We start from the raw sequence: 20,564 nt of genomic DNA on the forward strand, positions 1-20,564 counted from the left end.
TTAATTTAATAATATAGTATAATGCATGTTATAAAATAATTTTATTAGAATTATAATTTATAGTACAAAGTCTATTTTTCTGTTTTTCATACGAGAAAATCGTTCAATAATTTCATACACTGGTATATTTATTTCTTGATAAATGTGCAATAGTGCAAGCCCACATAAGCGATCCTGGCCCATTTTTGAACGTAGCCATGTTTTTTAGTCTACAGCACAAGCATAAAATAAAGCAAATAATAAATATAAATAACTAAAAAGCAGACAGCAGTAGGTAGGTACTAGGTGTATAGGTACCTAGATTTATAAGCCAATTTTGTAGATTATTAATTTATCTTTATAAATAATAGGTTCTGTAAATGTTAGAGATTAAAGAACATTTTTTTTTAAACTAAAGTACTGAAACAGTAGAAAGTATAAAAGCAGTAAGCATTCAATTCCTTTTTAAAAATAATATTGAGTCCTATAAATATTTTTAAGACATAAGGCATTCTATTATATTTGTATTCTATTATTATAATAGAATACAAATATTAAACTAAAAAATAGGTAGGTATGACAAGATAAAATTTTACCGTCTTAGAGTAGAAAAGGATCGTTCAGCAGATGCTACACTTATAGGCAAGCAAGCCATTATACCAAGCAGTTTTTTAATTTTAGGAAAAATTATTTCACTACAATCTGAAATACATTTAATGGCATCACAGTCAATACATTCACCTAAAAATAAAAGAGAAAAAAATATTATGTGTACTTAACTCATTATTCAATTTTAAAAAGTTTTTATACTACCAATAGGTAGGTAGGATTAATTTAATTACCTTCATTTTTTTTTCTAATCCAACTTGATTTCCAAAGTTGTAATTCAGTTTTTAACTACAATTCATCAACTATATTGCTATCTTCAAATGTAAAATGTTCTTTTATAATCTTTAATAATATATCAGTATTATTTGTGTCAGATTTAATAATGAAACGGGGTAAAAGTAAAGGCAATGTTGAAATGGCATACTTTTCATTTAAAAATCTTGATTTTAAGTCTGTTATAATATTATCCAGAAAAGGTATATAAATAGAAAGTTTATAATAGTTTTCAATAGACGTGGTTTGATAATTAGATCTAGATATTTGTTTTGAAGCAATTCGAGGCTTTTTTAATTCAATATCCAATTCAGTCATTTGAATCTCAGCATCTCTGAACAATGATTTAAATTCTTCATTACAATTTTTTATTTTATTTTCTAAATTTGACAAAATATCAGTGATTATATCTGCAGCTTGACTTATATCACTATTGGAACTTTGTAGTAATTTACTGGCAGATTCAGTTACACATAATAATGATGAAAGTGAATGTAGTGATATAATAAACTCACATGAGCATACAGCTGTAAGTAATGTTTTTGCCTTTGACGATGAATCTTGTTCATTCCAATCTGATATTTTAGTTAATGCTTCTACAATATAATTTAAAGAAGATTTGAAAATTAAAACACTATCATGACGGTCTACCCATCCGGTTTCTCATAAACTCTTAAGTCGCTGTTTACCATTAAGAATTGTTTTTAAGACATAATTTCTTTTAGATGACAAATTAAAAAAAGCTACAACTTCTTTCATTAACCCAATACCATTTCTAATTGCTTGAATAGATGAGGATCTTGAAATTGATAAGTTGAGTGCGTGGTTTGAACAAGGACAGTGAAAAGCATTTAAAGCATAGGATTGAATTTTTTGAACAGCTTCTTTTAAATTAGAAGTCATGACAGAACAACCGTCAGTTCCAATACCGATACAGTTTAGAGGATTTAAATTTAAATGTTGTAATATTTTGATCACAATTTCTCCAAGGATATCACCAGTTAGTTTTGGCTCCAACGTATCATTTTTTGTAATATTATCATCTTCATTTAGTTCACTTTCTTCTATAGAAGTAGATGCATTTTTAGAATACCAATAACTGTGACAGTCAATAAAAGCGACAAAATTTTCTTTCACAATATTATTATGAACATACCTGAGTACAAGACTCATTTGTGAAATGTGGCTTATATCGGTGGTCTCATCAAATATAATACTATTGAATTTACTTTCATTGACTTCATTTATAATTTTTTCTGTTATATAGTTCTTCCAACATTCAATAATGTCATTTTGAATTTTTTGAATTTTATATATTGCCTTTGATGTTTTTGATTTTAAATGTTTTTCAAGTATAGTATCACCCGATAATATTCTATATTTAAGAAGAGCTCTAAAAATACAATAATGATAATAATAATCAGTGATGATCAGCACGCTTTACCTTTCTTTTGCAAATGACAACCTTTCTTCTAATTTTTTATATTTAGTTTTCATCTTTTGTGGCCGATTGTAGTTTTTTGTGCTATGAGGTCAAGCTCGAAGTTTGTTTGTTGGTTTTTTAGCTCTTTGATTAAAATAAATACGTTTGGCTTTGGTCTACCAACAGCTTTGTTAAGAGCTGCATGCCATCCTTCAAGGTGGTTTATAGTCCTTGCTCCATCTGTATTAAAATGATTCCACATATTTCTATTAAATAAACAAATATCTGGATCCAAGTATGTTTCGGTAACATAATTTAATAATTTCAGCACACCTAAAATAATAATAGTAAAACATTAGGTTTGACTAATATAATTCTAATAAATTACGTAAAAATTATATTTACTTTCTAACTGTGGTGCTTCACTATGAATTTCTGTCCAACAATTATCAATTTGTTCCATCGGAACTAAGGCTAATGAACAAAGACGATATCGTATATGCACCTTTCGATGATATACCTCTATCGACACTTGAGTTACCAAATGACCATAAATTAACCGGTTACAATTTGGCTCTCAAGAAAGACGATATCGCTACCTTACTGTTTAGACTTTCAATCCTCAACGACCATAAATTAACCTGTTACAGATCAGATTCAAGGAGTAAGCTAGAATTGTGTGACTACTCAAACAAAACATATAATCTTACAGGTCGGAAACACTTTTATTAAAACAAAACAAACATAAAATAATAATAAAACACTGACAAGTCCAGATGGGTAGCCCGATCGTTTCACATATAAACGCACGATCGTAGTACTAGCGTTCTCGCCTAAACACTCAGCGACCCCCGGACTCTCCTGTGCCTGCGCGTACGGCGGTGTTATATATAGAATATAATTGTCGCCTCAGCACATTTTGCTTCCTCGGCCCGACCTATGCTAGCAATTTATAATAAAAATATTCCCACTTATATTACATATGTATTAAATAATTTTATTCCGATGACTGTCTACAATATACGACAACGACGGACAACTATTTTAATACCATCGTCATGTGTATAATCATAAGCTAATCCCAAACTTTGAACTTTACGCCAAATAGATTGCCCAAAGTGAAATAAACACCCTTTTATGGGTTTATCAGAACCAAATCACTGTCGAATAGAGACGATCATTCCAATTTCAAAATCTATTTGGAAACTCTAATCCATTTTTTAATGCCACTTCTTTTATTATTTCAAACATTCTTGAATAACTTGATGTACTTTTATTGGGCAATAATGCGTAAGCCTAAAAAATATATTCTATTTTCAGATTTATTCGTTATTTTAAATAAAATTTTAAAATAAAATAATAATTACGAGAGGTATCATCAATCCTACAACAAAGCAGTGTAAGGTATAAATTTGTGTAGATAATTTCGGCGCTGATTTAAAGTGTCATCCATAAAAACTATATTACCAGAACAAAGACGACGTAAAAATCCTTCCGTACCAAATATAACGATTTTATTATCCGTGCCATCACATCCTGTGATAATATTATTATGTATTAGTAATAATATATAAATAAATAATTTAAATAATTTAGTATAAATACCTAAACGAAAATATTTTCCGTCGTTCGTTGATCGCCAGTCACCTTCAATATTTAATTCAGACAGCTTTTTGGGTAACGTTGGCATTAATTTCATACGTTTTCTGTATGCCGAACTTTTTACACTAGTATAAATTGGTATAGCGTCATTTACTTCGGCATCCGTAGAACCTTCTGTCCTGAAGCCATAATTAATCTTCGGATTTCATTAAATTTCTGTTATAGTTTTTGTGGGATTTATTACCACTTCGTCCTATATTGTTAAGTTATAACAGGTTAAAACTCGAACTTTAAATGGTTATAAAAAAATGTGACTATAATATGTATTTTTAATATTTTTCAACTGTGTATAAAAATTCGTGAAAAAAATTTTATAAATTAAAACAAACTCACTTTAAACTTATTCCGAAAACCGCGTTCAGCCAATTGGATGTCGGCGAATCGGATCTGAATCGTCACTACGCCGATGTATTAAATGTTAATAACACAATATCACATTATTCTCAAGCTGCCTTGAAGATGCCAACATAGGGTTGTCGATAAGAATTCGTTTGTAAAACGGAACAATCAATTTTGAATACTTCCGGGAAAATATGTTCGGGTGTGTTTATAAAATAAAATATCGCGTCAGCTGCTATATGATACCTACTAGTTAAGCTTTAACTAAATTTATTGAAATCATAAAAATAGATTTCACTTTTAAATACAACGGAAAAACTACTGGCCACTGCTCTCCCTCACCTATCTTTTCTGTCATAACACGTAAGTAACAAGTACCTAAATAAAATAAAATACTAATACCTAAAACTCGATGAATAGTTTAATTCCTTATTATTTGTTTATACAAATCAAAATAAAATTCAAAGTGAAAACAAAATCCAAATTGAAAAATATTTTTTATCGATTTTATGTTCCAACTGATTAGGTAAATATAGTGTTCAGTTTTGAAGAGAAAAAAAATAAGATTAATATCAACATTTTTATTTAGCTTTTTATGATTCGCTTTTATACCTACTGAGTGAAAAATTATTTATCCAGAATAAATTAATTTTTTTTACAAACTTCAAATAATTTATCAAGGCTATAAATAACACAAAAATAGTCAAAATATTTTGAAAATATCATCGTACGTCATGAGACTTAATAAAATAAATATTTGGTGAAAATATCAAGTGTCTACGGTCGTTTGGTTTTTAGTTGCATGTTACATAAAAAAAAATCGATTCTTTTAAAAATCGTATATGCGTAAAAATTACCATTTTTTTCACTTTTTTTATTATTCAAGATGCTTTCAAAATTTAATTAATACTTTATAATTTAATTTATTATGTCATAATGGGAAATTTTCTGCCGGAACCTTTTTTTAAGTACGAGTATGTAACTAATTTCGGACTAATTTCTAACTGTACTAAAATTTGGTCGTCAGTTTCTAAAATGTTTACCCCCTAACTGATCTTAAAAAACAAAATCCATTCCCTAGTTTCTCATAAATCTGGTTGCTAAAGTAAAATCTAGTGAAAATCAATTATTGCAGTTTCAAGTGTTTCAACTGTTAAAAAGTTATTTAATTTTTTATTTTTATTTTGTTTTTACACAACAATCAGATTTATTAGTTTTTATAACAAAGTTGTCTGTTCTCCATTCAGAAAATTGTGGATTACCTACACCAGCTATTAATGGACGATTTATATAAGCTATATGAGGTCTATGATGGATACTATTTTTATTTTTATTTTGTTATTAGTTAATTATTAATATTATTATTATTATTATTTTATATAAGCCATATAAGGTTTATGGTTACTATAATTTTTATTTTTATGTAATTTATCACATATCAGGGTGTGTATATAATACTATACTATTAATAAAAAGATTATTATTCTGCAATATTATGTTAATCATTTTGTTATTCATAATAGATAAACTATATTATTTACTTAATATACAACATTTGTCTTGTTTCATTTACCTTTATATTTCAAATATAAATATCATGATATAAAAATATCAAGTGTCTACAGTCGTTTGGTTTTTAGTTGCAGGTTACATAAAAAAAATCGATTCTTTTAAAAATCGTATATGCGTTAAAATTACCATTTTTTTCACTTTTTTACTATTCAAGATGCTTTCAAAATTTACAAAGAATTTTCAATTTTGATCTCTTAAAAATATCAAATAAATTAACTATTTCTAACAGAAAATATGCTAAACTTAAAAATCAAAACTTTTTTTATACCGTAAATGTGAAAGACAGATAGAAGAAAAACATAATTATAAATATAATGCATTGTTTCACTCCACTCGGAATTTAAAAATGATAAATTAAAATAATTCTCCGGCATGATCGAAACAAGACAATAATCTCAACGCGCTGACCGTCACCTTCCGCTCAACGTCCAAGACAACGTTTTTGACTTCCCATTTTATCAAAGATCGCTTACCGGTATGACATTCACCGGTATGAACGTCAAAATATGATGTGAACTTTTCGTATATAAATATAAATATATACGACACATAGCCATATTATCAAGACCAAATACAGACAAAGATCGTTCAGTTTCGTGGAGGCGGCCAATATGACAGCGGGTGGCCATATATTGTTGTGAAAACGTATAGGCATGCATTGCTGTAAAACTTAGTTTTGGGTGGTCTCTGGTTCTTGGAAACAACAATCATTTGAAATACACAATTGAGCTCACAGGGCACAAAATTATACAATGAATGTATTGTCTGTTGAACGGAGACTTACTGGTCGACCAGCTGTCATTCCAGGAGGTTATTTTTAAGAGCCTCAATCAATATTTAATACTGTTTACAATAAAAATAAAAATGATATATAGTATACAAATTTGGCACAGGTTTTTATTTTGCACCTTCGTTGAAATGCGTTTTATTTTTGATATTATTGAATATTTTTTTATTTTTAAACCATGCATATTTGCACCATATAAACCGTTCTTTTAACGATTCTCAATTACCTATATTATAGTATATAGTTCCACCGAGGCACTAAATCATATAGATATAATAACAGTTAATAGGTAGGTAATTTTTAATATTTTGTATTTGATAAAACAACTATTATTATACGGCTATATAACATTTAATAGGTAGTAGTAACACTGCATTAAATATTAATATTTACACAAAATAGGTTCAATGTATTCAAATAAATATATATTTTAATACATAATATATTTGGTATATATTTATGTATGAACCAATTTTAAAACTTTTTTTTACTTTTGTCCACTTTTTTAACATCTTGATTTTATTTGAAACTGTCTCATCTTTATAGTGATGTATGTAACAAAAATATCAGTCAACATATCTGTTTTATGTAGGTATTATATATTTCTACCAGTAGTATTTATTAATAACTACAATATTATATCCACCTATTTTATTAAGTCAAAATAATTATTACTGTGTTATAGAAAAGTGTATATGTGTCACCATAGTGGATTTAATAAAGTTAGTATTGAGAAGAACAAAAAAGGGAGATAAAAAAACACAGAATGCAAAGCTCAAATTGATATAAAAATTAAATTAAGTACTAGGGACACAAAAAAAAAGGATAAATATATTAGAGTGAGTTATATAAGTTTCACTCATCTAATTTGCCCAGTTATTAAAAAATAACTACATAATTAAGTTATTAGAATTTGGAAAAAATATTTATTTATTTTGTATATTATACTATTACTATATAGTATATACTACATAATCAACTTTTATTTATTTAATTTGTTAATTGTAGTATAATTTGCAATTATAGGATGGTTTACCAGCAATCATATTTGTGATTGAACATAACCATATAGCTTAGGTTCTGCTGAAGCTTTATATTTTTTAAGACCAACCAATGAAATTAGAATTAAATTTGAAAATTATTTCAATGACGGTTTAGGTGAGTATTTTTCTCTTCTATGAATTATGATAAATAATAGGTAATCAAAATATATTTATTTAACTGGAAGTTAATAATATAATATTTAACAGTTATATTTAGATACCATATCCTCAGATATACGTTTATTGAAAACATTTAACTATTTAAATACCTATAAAAATAAATAATTAATCACAATGAATTAATAAAAATTGAAACTAACAGTTTTGCATGTTATAATACTATATTATTTTAGAGCTAATTAGTTAAATATTTTGAAAAATAAAAACAAGTACTTATGTGGCTATGTACAATTACTCAGTCTCATATTATAAAATAATTGAATATAAAATTAGTTTTAAACTGTGATTTTAACTCATTTTTCACAACTGAGTGTTTGAGTTGTAAACAAAGTAGGTAAACAGTGGTACAATTTGTTTACCTATGTTATAACATTTTTGTACATGGATAACTATTACACAAAAAACTGTAGTGATGTTGAATATGGTGTGCAAATTCTTAAAAAAAAAAAAGTATTGAATAAATTACATTTTTTCAATATACAAATTATGTATTTATTACCTATAGGCATATCAGAGTCTATAAGTATACATGAAACTAAATTGGAATTAGAATATGGTATTAATTCTGAAGAACTAGCTGATGCAATTAACCCTAAGTATAGGACTGTTCGTCATTGGCATGACACTTGGACATTAAATAACCTTGGATCTTCTACTGAATTTGGTGTATTACAGGTATGCATATTAATAACTATAAATTTCAGTTTAGTTTAATTTAACCTTAAAATAAAATATAGGTATAGGTATAACCTAATATATTAATGATTTAAATTAATAATTAATTATACTAAAAACATTAAAAATAACAATGTATGGTAAAGCATGTCAAAACTTCAGCTTATAGTTATAAAAATCAAGTAAAATTGAAAATATTAAAACAATTTTTTTTTAAATTTTGCCTTTGTTATAATATATTAAATAATATAATATCATATCATAACCATTATGATAGAGACCTCAGGACCACGGTTAAAGTTATGTTATATTTATATTTTCCTTTAAGGAATAAAGCAATATTGATATTTTTTTTAAGCATCATATTATTCAAATGTCAACATAGTATGTATATAATTTTATAATTTATTGAACTTAAATGGGTCTATTACAGTTTTAGCAATCAATGGGGCACAAAATTTCCTACAAAATCGACTATTTACATCAAAATGACCAAAAATGGACTTGAACCCTTCTCCAAAACACCGTCCAATTGTATTATTGACTCCACCAATTTTGATCAATTTAAGAAATTAATTAAAATTATTGTTATAGGTAGTTTTAATAAATTAAATAACAATTATTTTTATATAATTATATATAACAATAAGTTTTCTAAGTTTTCTTATATAGTTATATTCTTATTGTGTATACATTTTCATAAAAGTAAAATATGTAATTTTACTCAATTGTTACTTCATCAATTTATATTAATATTGTTTGAATATAAAAATAAGTTTTTATACTATTTTTAGTACATAATTTAAATCTGCTGATATTTTTAAATTTTACAAAGACTAATATTAAAAATGTAAAATTCCCTGATCCCCATCACAAGTCTTACTTAAAGGGATCAGGAATCGAATAATATTAATAGATATGTCTCCATAACAATTTATGATGTAGTACCTATTCTATTAATTAAATCCAAAAATAATGTTAACCATAATATCACACCATGAAATTCCACACTAATTCTAATACCTACATATTTATTTTTTTTAATTATTACAAAGTAAAAATAATCTAAATAAATGAATACTAATTTTTTATTTATACATTTTAAAAATATTTCATTTTTAAAGTTACTAATGGGAGCAATGGTTTTATAATCTATACTCTACACTGTAAAACTGATTATACGTACATTGTATTATTTAATTCTTAAATAAACATTTTGCAGAAACTTGAAGATAAAAAAACAGATTATGAAAAAAATGGAATTATTGTAAGGTTTAATGAAAATCCATTTGCTATACTAGTGGTCACTCCTATTATGCAAAAGGCTCATTAATTAGCCTTTGCTAAAGATATTGCTTTTGCAGACAGTACAGCATCATGTGATACTCAAAGTCATACTGTTACATTTATGCTTACATCATGTGGTATTGGAGCTATTCCACTGGGTATGTTCATAACAAAAGGACAAACAGTTGATGAATATAAAACAGCATTTTCCCTGCTGAATGATTCAGTTCCTAACAGTTTTGATGGCCAAGGTTTTCCAAGACATTTTATAATTGATGATAGCGAGGCAGAAAGGCAAGCACTAAAATCAATTTGGCCACAATCAAATATTTTGCTTTGTAGGTTCCACGTTTTACAATCAGTATGGAGATGGTTATGGGACGCTAAACATAATATCAAAAACGAACACAGAAAATTGTTGTTTAATTTATTTCAAAGTATTTTAATTTCACCAGATTATAATAGTGCTCACAAAGCCTATATTACTGCTATTGGCAAGACAAAAACTATTAATAATAGCATAGGTGATGAAATTATACCACTTAAGTATGAAAAATGGGTGAAATATATTAATAATTATTGGACGAGAAAAGAGTTATGGTGTTTAGCTTTTAGAGATTCTACTGTACATGGTAATCAGACCAATAATTTTAGTGAAGTTAATGTACGGATTTTTAAAGACATAGTATTTTCTAGAAATAAGGCATATAACGCCATTGTACTGGTTGATTTTATTTGTACTGGCCTAGAAGATTACTACTTAAGACGTTTAAGGACTTTTGTGAATGGTAGAAATGACTCAGCTCGATTACTATTTGAAGATCAAATAAAAAGAGCTATTTATATTTATAAAGATTCGATAGAAAAATTATCTAACAATACATTTAAAGTACCATCAGGGTCCGATTGTGGTCATTATGAAGTAGATGTCACTCATGGATTTTTTACGTGTTCCAAAGGAAATTTAGGAGCTTTTTGCAAGCATCAGGCAGCAGTATACCATTACTATAACGAAGCAATGCCTAATTTACCAGCTATTACTATTGATTCTCGCTATATGCTAGCTAAATTAGCATTTGGAGAAAATGTACCTGAAATATCATTTTATAAGACACTTCATATTGAAAAATCAAATAATCAGTTTAGTGAAGAAAAAATAGAAATTATTGAAAATAATGTATTATCATCTCCAATAACAAATACATTAGTCGAAACTGATGATTATCTGGATAATCATAATATTGATCATCAGTCTGATGAATGTGTTAACCAGATTCAAGAATTAATTAAAACAAATTTTGAAAAATTTAAAAAGAATACTTCAGGTTCAGTACTCACTAAAAGTTTAGATCGTTTGAAGAAAGTTAAGTCAGTTGCTACTTGGGAATCATTTTTGAGTACTGCTGGTAGTACTATATCACTAAGGCATCTATCTCGTTCAACTATTCATGTGCAGCCTACCAAAATAAGTAGAAGAAAGCCAGGTGTCACAAGAGGTAGTAAACGTTTATAAGTAGGGCGACCAGTGAAGACGGACAATAACAAAAGAAATGCAATAAAAATAAAAATAAATTTAGCCGAAAATATTAGGAAGAATGTCCCAAATGCCAAAAGTCATTAACTACAATGACTAGTATCTAACTATTATTTAATTACTATTTTCATCAAATCTTATACCACATATTTTTTATTATTATGATGTACATATTTTATAATTATATAATAATAATAATAATAATACATAAATTTATTATTAAACATTCATAAATTTTCTCTAAAATATTATAATTACATAGAATGTAAAATTGTGCTAACTTGAATTTTTCATTAATTTATTGTTATTACTTATTTGGAGACCTAAGGTATTTTTTTTAAATATTGTATCCAACTATTAAATATATTATGTTATTAACTTCCAGTTAAATAACTATTACAATTTAAAATATACTTTAGCATTTAATATGACTTTATTATTATTTATTAGTTATTATTTATTGCATAGGTAATAAAATTTCAACTACCTATGTTATGTGTATATTTCAAATTTTGAATTTCAATCTAACTGTATTGATAGGTTTCAAAAACAAATGACACTGGCAGAAGTCAGAATTTATTTATATTGCCAAATGCAACAAAATTAGTGGTAAACCATCCTAGAATTAAATTTAAGGTAGGTACCAACCTAAATGTGAACATGAAATACAAACAAAAATAACTATATTTGTAATTTTTAAGGAATGGGCACATTGGTTAAAGAGAACTTATCTACTCACTCTAATATATCCCTTTTTTATGCGTCTCTATCAGTTTTAGTTTGACTCTTGCTTTAGGTGTTGTTTAATAATTACATTTTTTTTCCTCTCAGTGCTTACATTATTAAGACACTATGTTTGTTTAAATGAGTGATGTCAGGTACATAAACAATAAACATATTATATAAAATACAATTATATTATTATAAACTTAATACAATTTATCAAACAAATGTATCAATGTCAATGTATTAAAAATAAAAGACAAATGTAGATCTATAGTTTATAGATTTGGTTGTTTTTAATTGAGATGACATAATTTCTATTGATTATAGTGTTATTAAGTATAATACTACTGGTATAAAACTATATACTAATATCGATGCATAATGGTTTTTTACCGTCATACCAATTTAGAAGTTGAAGCAATTAGATAATAGAATAAAGTTTAAATTTTCAAAAAGCGCGGTAAAGCCAATCAGAAGGCTAAGATTATAAAAGGTGCCGAGACCGAACCCAGAATGCTAATATGCTGTTCGGGCATCACATACTCATATCGAAAATGTAAGCTGACAGTTTGTCAACAAAAATTCGAATCAGACAGATTAACTCGTAAACAAGTCAACAACTCCGATTTATGGCTAATTCATCATTATTGTACGCCGTTCTGTGCTAATTTTTTTTTTCATTGTTTATACAGTTGAACATCTTGAAATTATATTAAATAAGATATTTTTTGAAGTTGAGGTACATCATTTGGGTATTGATTTCACTTTTTTATTAAGCTCCAAATTCTATTTTTTCAACCATGGCCCTTATTGGCACAGAACTTTGAGATTGATTTCACATTTTAACACCAAAGTTCTATCTTTTCTCCCAGTCTCTTCAACTTAAGCACAGAAAGCCTTTTTTACTTCTACGAAGTAGTTTTTTTGAAGATAATATATACGATAAACAATATACATATACGATATACAATATACATATACGATTTGGTAATAATAATATATTATAATTTATAACATAAATATTGATAATATTGATCAATATAATCATTGTTTGTATTGGGTTTAAAGGAATGATTGCCGACAGAATTCTGCCGGTCGGACACTTTACGAAGACATATCACTTAACCGGGGTTGGTAAGAACCGACTGTCGATTAAACTTAACACTAACCGACACTTAACTGGACATTGTAAGAATGGCCCTAGTATTTTTGAATAATCTGATACAGTAACATCTTCAAAAGCTTACAATCTTTAAAAATCTTTGATATGCTGCGAATTTATAAAATCATTATATTTTATCGTTGATATATATTCTATAACTTCATAAAAATTTGTTACAGACCTAAAAACAAGACACTTTCTGCAAATAATATTGTAAGGATTGTGTTGTCAAGCTTAATGTCAGGGAGAATAATGATTATTTTTCTTGATGTGTAGAGATACTTTTGAAAAGTTAAAAATGTCTGTATACTTACCTCGACTATGTGCTAAAATGTCAAAAAGATCAAACCCTGAAAATAATATTTGATTTAAATAATCGTTTTGATAATGAAATAATAGGAATTTTCGATTTGGTTTGTTTTTACCAGACATTTGTGATTTGTCTTGAACCTAACATTTTTACATAATTGAGTTATTGCCAAAAAAATTTAATGGACAAATTTTTGGGATCTTCTGTCCAGGCTCCAGAGATTTATTACTTTCCAAAGCTAAATTAAAAAGAGAAATATAATTATAGTATGAGTTTTGGGCAAACAATAATGAAATTAATTTCCGGATACAGCAATTAATACACTTAAATATCCAAATTCTTACTTATAAATAAATGATAATAATATAAAAATGCAACGTTTAATGAATATTATAATATTAGTATAATTAGAACATTACAAATAATTTACTCGTAATTCTCTGATAATTTTTCTCCGTGTATTATTAAAAAAACCCTGAAACATCAAAAATCACCTAAAAATTAAACCAAAGACTGTAAAATAAAATGTAATTTTATAAATTTGTAGGTACATTATTTAAACAAATTTGAAGACTTTAATAAAGAAACCAAGATTACAACATTTCCTTTTCAATTAAGTCTTTATTTTTTTTTAAGGACTTACACATAATATAAATAATAACACTAATATAATAATAGGATTCTTACAAACATAAGGTATATCTAGTAGTTAAAAAATAAATATATTTGTACTTAATTATTTATGTAATATATTCATTTTAATATTGGACCACTTAATGTGTTGATGTTAATATCAAAATGTATTGTTACACCATTGCTTGTAACAATTGCAATGGCTATTAAGTATACCGTGTAAGGCTTTAGATCTGAAACTAATACAGAACCTTCGCAATCGTTTTGATGAACTTCACTCACTGTCTTGACTGTCATAGGCTCTGAAATGAATAAAACATATTTAAACTGTATTTTTAATAGTTACAACATAAAAATAAAATAAAAAATATTCAACAAACAACATATGTGAAATGTAGTTCTTGATAGGAATTAAGGGGTAGGTACCTACATAAATACAACATAGTTTACAAATCAGTATTTCAAGTCCAAACATGTTTATTGTTCGTATATAAAAAATATAGTTTGATTGGGTGAAGAATATTAACACATTATTAGTTTTAAAATACTAACATAGATTCAATAACGTGAAGATTTGTTATTCGTCTTAATGTGTTTATATCAAAAATATATCCAAAATTAAGAAAGCAAATCATGAATGAAATTCATAAAAATAACCATTGTTATTTTTAGTGTACCTAGAACCTATATTATTATTTATTAAGGTAATATAATGTGCATTTTCTATACTCAATAACAAATTCTAAACGTTTTGACTCGTTTTGAACTATTTATATTTATTTTTCGCAAATTTCGATTTTCATTAGTTTGTTTTAAATTATTGTTGATAAAAATATTTTCAAATGGTTAAAAACCTTAAAAATGTAGTAGAAGATTTCTCAAAATTACATTTTTTTTACTCTCACATTTAGACTATATTAGATATTAGATAAACAAATTATAACAATTTTAGTTAGTAATTAAAAATATTATTCACGGGTAGGTACATGAAACTTTTGAATATAGAGACCGATACATTCATATTCAAGAACATTAATAATAATATTTTTTTTTGCTACTAATTACCATCATTATAATACATTATCATACATTTTTTATCACAATGGAATAAAATTTAGCTCCATACTTTTGATAAAGCATATTAAAATAATGAGTTTTAATACAATAAGTGCCAAACACAACTAATAAACTAATAAAGGCATTTACACGTTTCTGTTAATTTACCTACCACAAGATAAAAATATTGAGTAACAACTGAAATTTATTTTTCCTTTTATTTAAATTTAACACAGATTGAATAATTTTATTCAATGCTCACATGTATAATATATTATACAGCTTAATTGTGATTATTTTTATTGAAACTGTATTGAATAAACTGAAAAATATTATTTATAAATATATTATGCTGATTATTACTTATGTGTTATGTATATTGAATAGTAACTTTTTTTATTTGAATTACCTACCTATAATATTAGTTATTATTATATTTTTAATATAAAACATTGCCACATAAACCATGTTAAATTATTATCTCAAGCTAAGATTTTATGGTTTTACATTTAAATACCTACAGTTGAAAAATAACAAATTTTTTTAATGTAATATATAAATTTCAATTCTGATTTTTTATAATATACATAATATTATGTAAATACACAATATATTCCAAAAATATGGAAAATTTAATGATTTTACCAAATCCATATACCATAATACCATATTGAAAAAAAACAAAACCAAACCTTTTTTTTTAATTAGTAGAAACAATGCATGCCCCTATTGAGAATCCTCTATTATTTCCATATTATATATTCATGCTTTTAATGCAATTACTGGTGAAAGAATTATATTGTTTGCAACAGGTGACAGCTTGGGAATTTCGACAAGCCCAAGACTTGATATTGCGATGGTAATTTTAACCTTGGCCTTAAATATTTCTTACAACTTTATGAAATCAGAGTTCTAAAAAGTGATTCATATATAACTGCTGTTATTATTTTCTTGAACGCAAGACAATGTATATTTATAAAGAAATATTCAAACTTATTTTAACTACCTAACGTGCAAAGCATGAATTATTTCCCGATCCAAATTACTTAAATTTTGATTTCTTAAAAAACCTTTAATTTCTGCCGTTAAAACAATTTTGATACAAATCTGACTATTTATCATTTGTGCCAAAGTTTTTACAGAAAAATCCAAGATTTAGGGTTAATCAACATGAATATAAATAATGACAATTTAAGTAATTTTTGCGGAATATTGGATAGACTTGGGTTTCTTACTCTTGAACTTGTTTTCGAAGGAATTTTTAACCTTAAAACATTATTTCTCCCAAAGGAAATCTTTTAAATTACTTTGACTCAATCTACGTAAATGAATCACTTACAAATAGTAGAAACTAGTACCAAATTGAAATTTAAAAAAAATAAGTCAACTTTTTCCTACGAATACTTGGAATGTACATAAAACTACAATAATGTGACCACCGAACGAATAATATATGTGGATCATGGATTCACAGATTTAATCATTTAGTTGGCCACAGTTATCCGATTATTTGGACACTCATCCACAAAATGAGATCGGAAATAGTGACAAATAAGGCGAAATTAGCCATTGAAAGCATGGATAGGTATACGAAAATATATACCAGGACTTCTTATTAAATATATTATTTTTTTTTTTTAGCGATAGGTTATTAAACTGATAAGTCATAATATTAGAAACATTATTATAAGATTTTATTAATGAACATTATAAAAATTGCATTTTTTTTAAAATGTTATTTAATATATTATATTGTTGTATATTATGCATATCGTACTTAATAACCCACATTACAAATCACAATTATCTTAGTCCACGAGACATAGAGAAATATAAATTAACATATTAAATGTTAACAAAAATTAAGTTTAAGTTAAACAAACAAAATATTGACATTTGACTTATGAAAGATAAAGTTAAAAAAATTATCACTTTGTAATAAATGTAATTAATGTATCAAACGCCAATCATAGGTATTTAATTATGATAATCAACAGGTAAGTATCTCAAATGGCATATATTTTAAATATAATTAAGGATAATATTAGATTCAATTTGATTAAAATGTAATGATCGTTTATTCCCGTTATTTTATTATATAATATTATATATGATATTTCCAATAATCAATTTGTTCAATGAAGATAAATCATCATATTTGAAGCTTCGGTTTCTTATAAGTTGGATCAACTATTTTTATATGAAACATTCATATTTTTTCCTAAGATATATATCAATGAGTTTTCGCGTGATTATGATAATATTAATGAATGATCAGAAAACTAAAATAAAAAATTACACAATCTGAGCAAAAATGTGTATTGTGAGGTAAAAAAAGTTAGGTAGCTTCAGGTTAGGGATTATTTTATTTAATCGTGAAGGATCTAATAGGTATGACCCCACTGCATAAATTTCACAAAATACTATTGTAAATATGACTAGGTATGTAATACAATATTAACTAAATGCTTAAACTTAAGAATATTGAGTTTTCATTAAAAACCTCTTACCTCTGCAAAGGGGATTATTTATGGCAACTATGGGACAGTAAAATATGTGATATCCAACAATTAAACCAGTCTTGTCATCACAGTAAACTTTCCAGCTCAAACCCACAAACGTCGAACCAATCACACTAACCCAAACGTTCTTTACATTGCCATTGACTAATCAATCGTAAAGTGATTTGTACAAAATGTATATCAATAAAATAAATTAGTATACATAACAAAATTTTATTATTACAGAAAAGAGCTTATAAAACAAATGCAGTTAAATAATTACGTACAAGATTCCCACACCATTCCACTACTGCTGGCTTTAAGGTTATCAATACCATTTCTCATTGGATTTTCGCTATTAACACTTATTGCAAAAATATATTTTTCCATATCTTCGATCAAAGTAATGTTGTAGCGAGATACTGAAATTGGTAAATGCATCCAGTTCATAAAACCCTGTAGAGAAAAAATATTAATCCAGTCATTAGGTATATCAAAAACGTTGGATAATAATTGTAATTACAAATTAGAGTAAATTCTTGAAGTGAAACTTCTTTATAGAGGGTACCCACGAGAAAATAAAATGATTACCAACCTATCGACCGTCACGAAAAATTAGATAGCGTGATGATCAATAATATGGTCTAACAATCACGATACTGTAGGTTAAGTATTATGTTAAGCAAATCCTACATATTATAATAAAATATACCAAATATTATTTTCTATTTCGTATTTCTAGTTTCTACTTTCAGTTCAACATTTTGTAACGAGACAAAACACTATACACCATGTTAGATACTAGCGCGCTTCTGTGTCAGCATTATAACTATGACACAAATTCGTCACAAAATCCAAAATAGATGGCGCCCCCGTTTTTGTGTTTGTCCGCCACCCAATGCTATTTGACTTATATTACTCGTAAAATATTCAATTTACTCATAACAAAAAGACCACTTATAGCTGTAAATACAATCAGAAATAGTAGAAAAAGAGTTAATAATTAATAAAATTCATGTTACATCACTACCCATCTGTCTACGAACAATTATAGTATTATCATAGAAATATGAGCACATCGCTCTCGGCAAAAGATTACATCTTTCCCATTATATTATAATATAAGTGATTTTAGGGACATGTGATCTATCCGGTATAAAAATTCAGTGAATATAGGCACACTCAACTTTAAGTACCTAATCTCCTCTCTATATAATTTTTATATTAGAAAAGGCAGAACAACCCGTCATATATATAGAAAAAAAAATAATGCACAATAATATATAACCATTAATTCTAAACACTAGTAATTCAGAGCTGCTGATGGACGATAGCTAATTTAAATTCATGTACAGGGCCTATGGAAACACTCACGGTCTTTGCCTATGAAAACATTCCCTTCTAAATACTGTATTCCTTAATAAATAATTATTCTTGTAAATTCATCGGAAAATTAAATGAATAGAAATGAGTATATAAATTAAGTGAATTCCATAAATATTGTACAAAATTGTATGAACAAAAAATTAATGACACCAGAAAATTTTAGTAATTTTGCATATAATATTAAAATAAAATAAATTTAATTTCTTTATACATGTTTTTTGTGTATATAATTATTACTCTTATCCAATTTACTTTACGTTGATATCAGTAGTTATATAGCCTAAGTACCTATAGAACATTTAGTATTAAAATAAATACTGATATTATCATATTATTTCTATATTATCATATTATTTATGCATAATAATATACTTTGGAAGTTTAAACTATTCGCGAATTATATATTTAAATTACACCAATATGACTAAACTCGTTATTCTTAGTTATTTAAAATCTAATTTCGTCAAAATTTGAACTTAAAATGCTTATGAAAAAAAATTATTTGTATTTATAATATTTTTCAACTGCAGCTATCGTAACAATATACTATCAAGAACCTTGATTAATTTTTTAAGCTTTTAGGCCCATTAAATAAAATTGTATTAATTAACAGTGTTTGTTAATCAAAATGTTTAACTACATAAATTTATTTTGAACAAAATTAAATCTATAAACTCTATTTATATATTATAAAGACGCGAACGACGTTAACCTTATCAATTTCAATTTAATAATTATTATTACTAAATTATAGAGACTCTTTAACCTATCATGTTTCAAGGAGTAATATTTAGGCAATTCATATGACATGAACATTTCGATTTCGTTTATGTGTGAGTAGTAAATGATAGTGAGTGTTGCTTCCGAGGATCGCTGTCATATCACACCGGGCAACCGCCGCCGGATGCAACTCACGCACTCGCAGTATATGCCAAAACATCACAAAAATAAAATATTAAAACTTCTAAAATCGGCAGTAAATTAAACATACTTTTGGAAGTCTGATTTTAATTTCGAAATTATGATTGAATTTATAAGCTTCTATATTATGTTCTTTGTTCTTTATAGAAATTACTTATTAATTAAAATAAGTTGTGCCCAAAATAAATGATAATTAACATTTTGCAATAATTAGGTATTATAGACCTCATTTGTGGACATATTTTTTAAGTGATGTTGTCTTTTTCATGACGTTACACTTCATTCGTACGGAAGACTCGTAAGAGGATTAGCAACGCTATAGAAACAATGCTTATTCACATACGTTTAAGGTTTATATAAAGTCTACTGGCTACTAATTCCATCGGATACTTTTCATATTAAATGTTTAATTATTAATTCTTATACTGGGTCTTAATTCATACATTTTTTCCAAATTAAACAAAAAAACACCTGTTGCCAAATAAGAATTTTGGTATAAGGTCAAT

The 20,564-nt window shown here is 26.4% G+C and overlaps 1 protein-coding gene and 1 pseudogene across 1 annotated transcript; both read right to left on the reverse strand.

The window, feature by feature from the left end:
• Positions 1-57: 57 nt before the first annotated feature.
• LOC149061780 (52 kDa repressor of the inhibitor of the protein kinase-like) lies at positions 58-4,643 on the reverse strand (annotated as a pseudogene).
• Positions 4,644-14,212: 9,569 nt separating this feature from the next.
• On the reverse strand, positions 14,213-18,394 carry LOC149061781 (uncharacterized). Its single transcript, XM_089217019.1, has 3 exons — positions 18,039-18,394; positions 17,761-17,916; positions 14,213-14,496 (listed from the first exon to the last, which is right to left on the reverse strand). Exons 1-3 carry the CDS (start codon positions 18,199-18,201, stop codon positions 14,315-14,317), a joined length of 501 nt encoding a protein of 166 aa, XP_089073145.1. The 5' UTR covers positions 18,202-18,394; the 3' UTR covers positions 14,213-14,314.
• Between the last annotated feature and the right edge of the window lie 2,170 nt (positions 18,395-20,564).

This window comes from Diuraphis noxia, unplaced genomic scaffold (genome assembly GCF_037042655.1).
Source record: "Diuraphis noxia isolate RWA-SAM2 unplaced genomic scaffold, SU_Dnox_SAM2 contig0001, whole genome shotgun sequence".
Lineage (NCBI taxonomy): Eukaryota > Metazoa > Arthropoda > Insecta > Hemiptera > Aphididae > Diuraphis > Diuraphis noxia.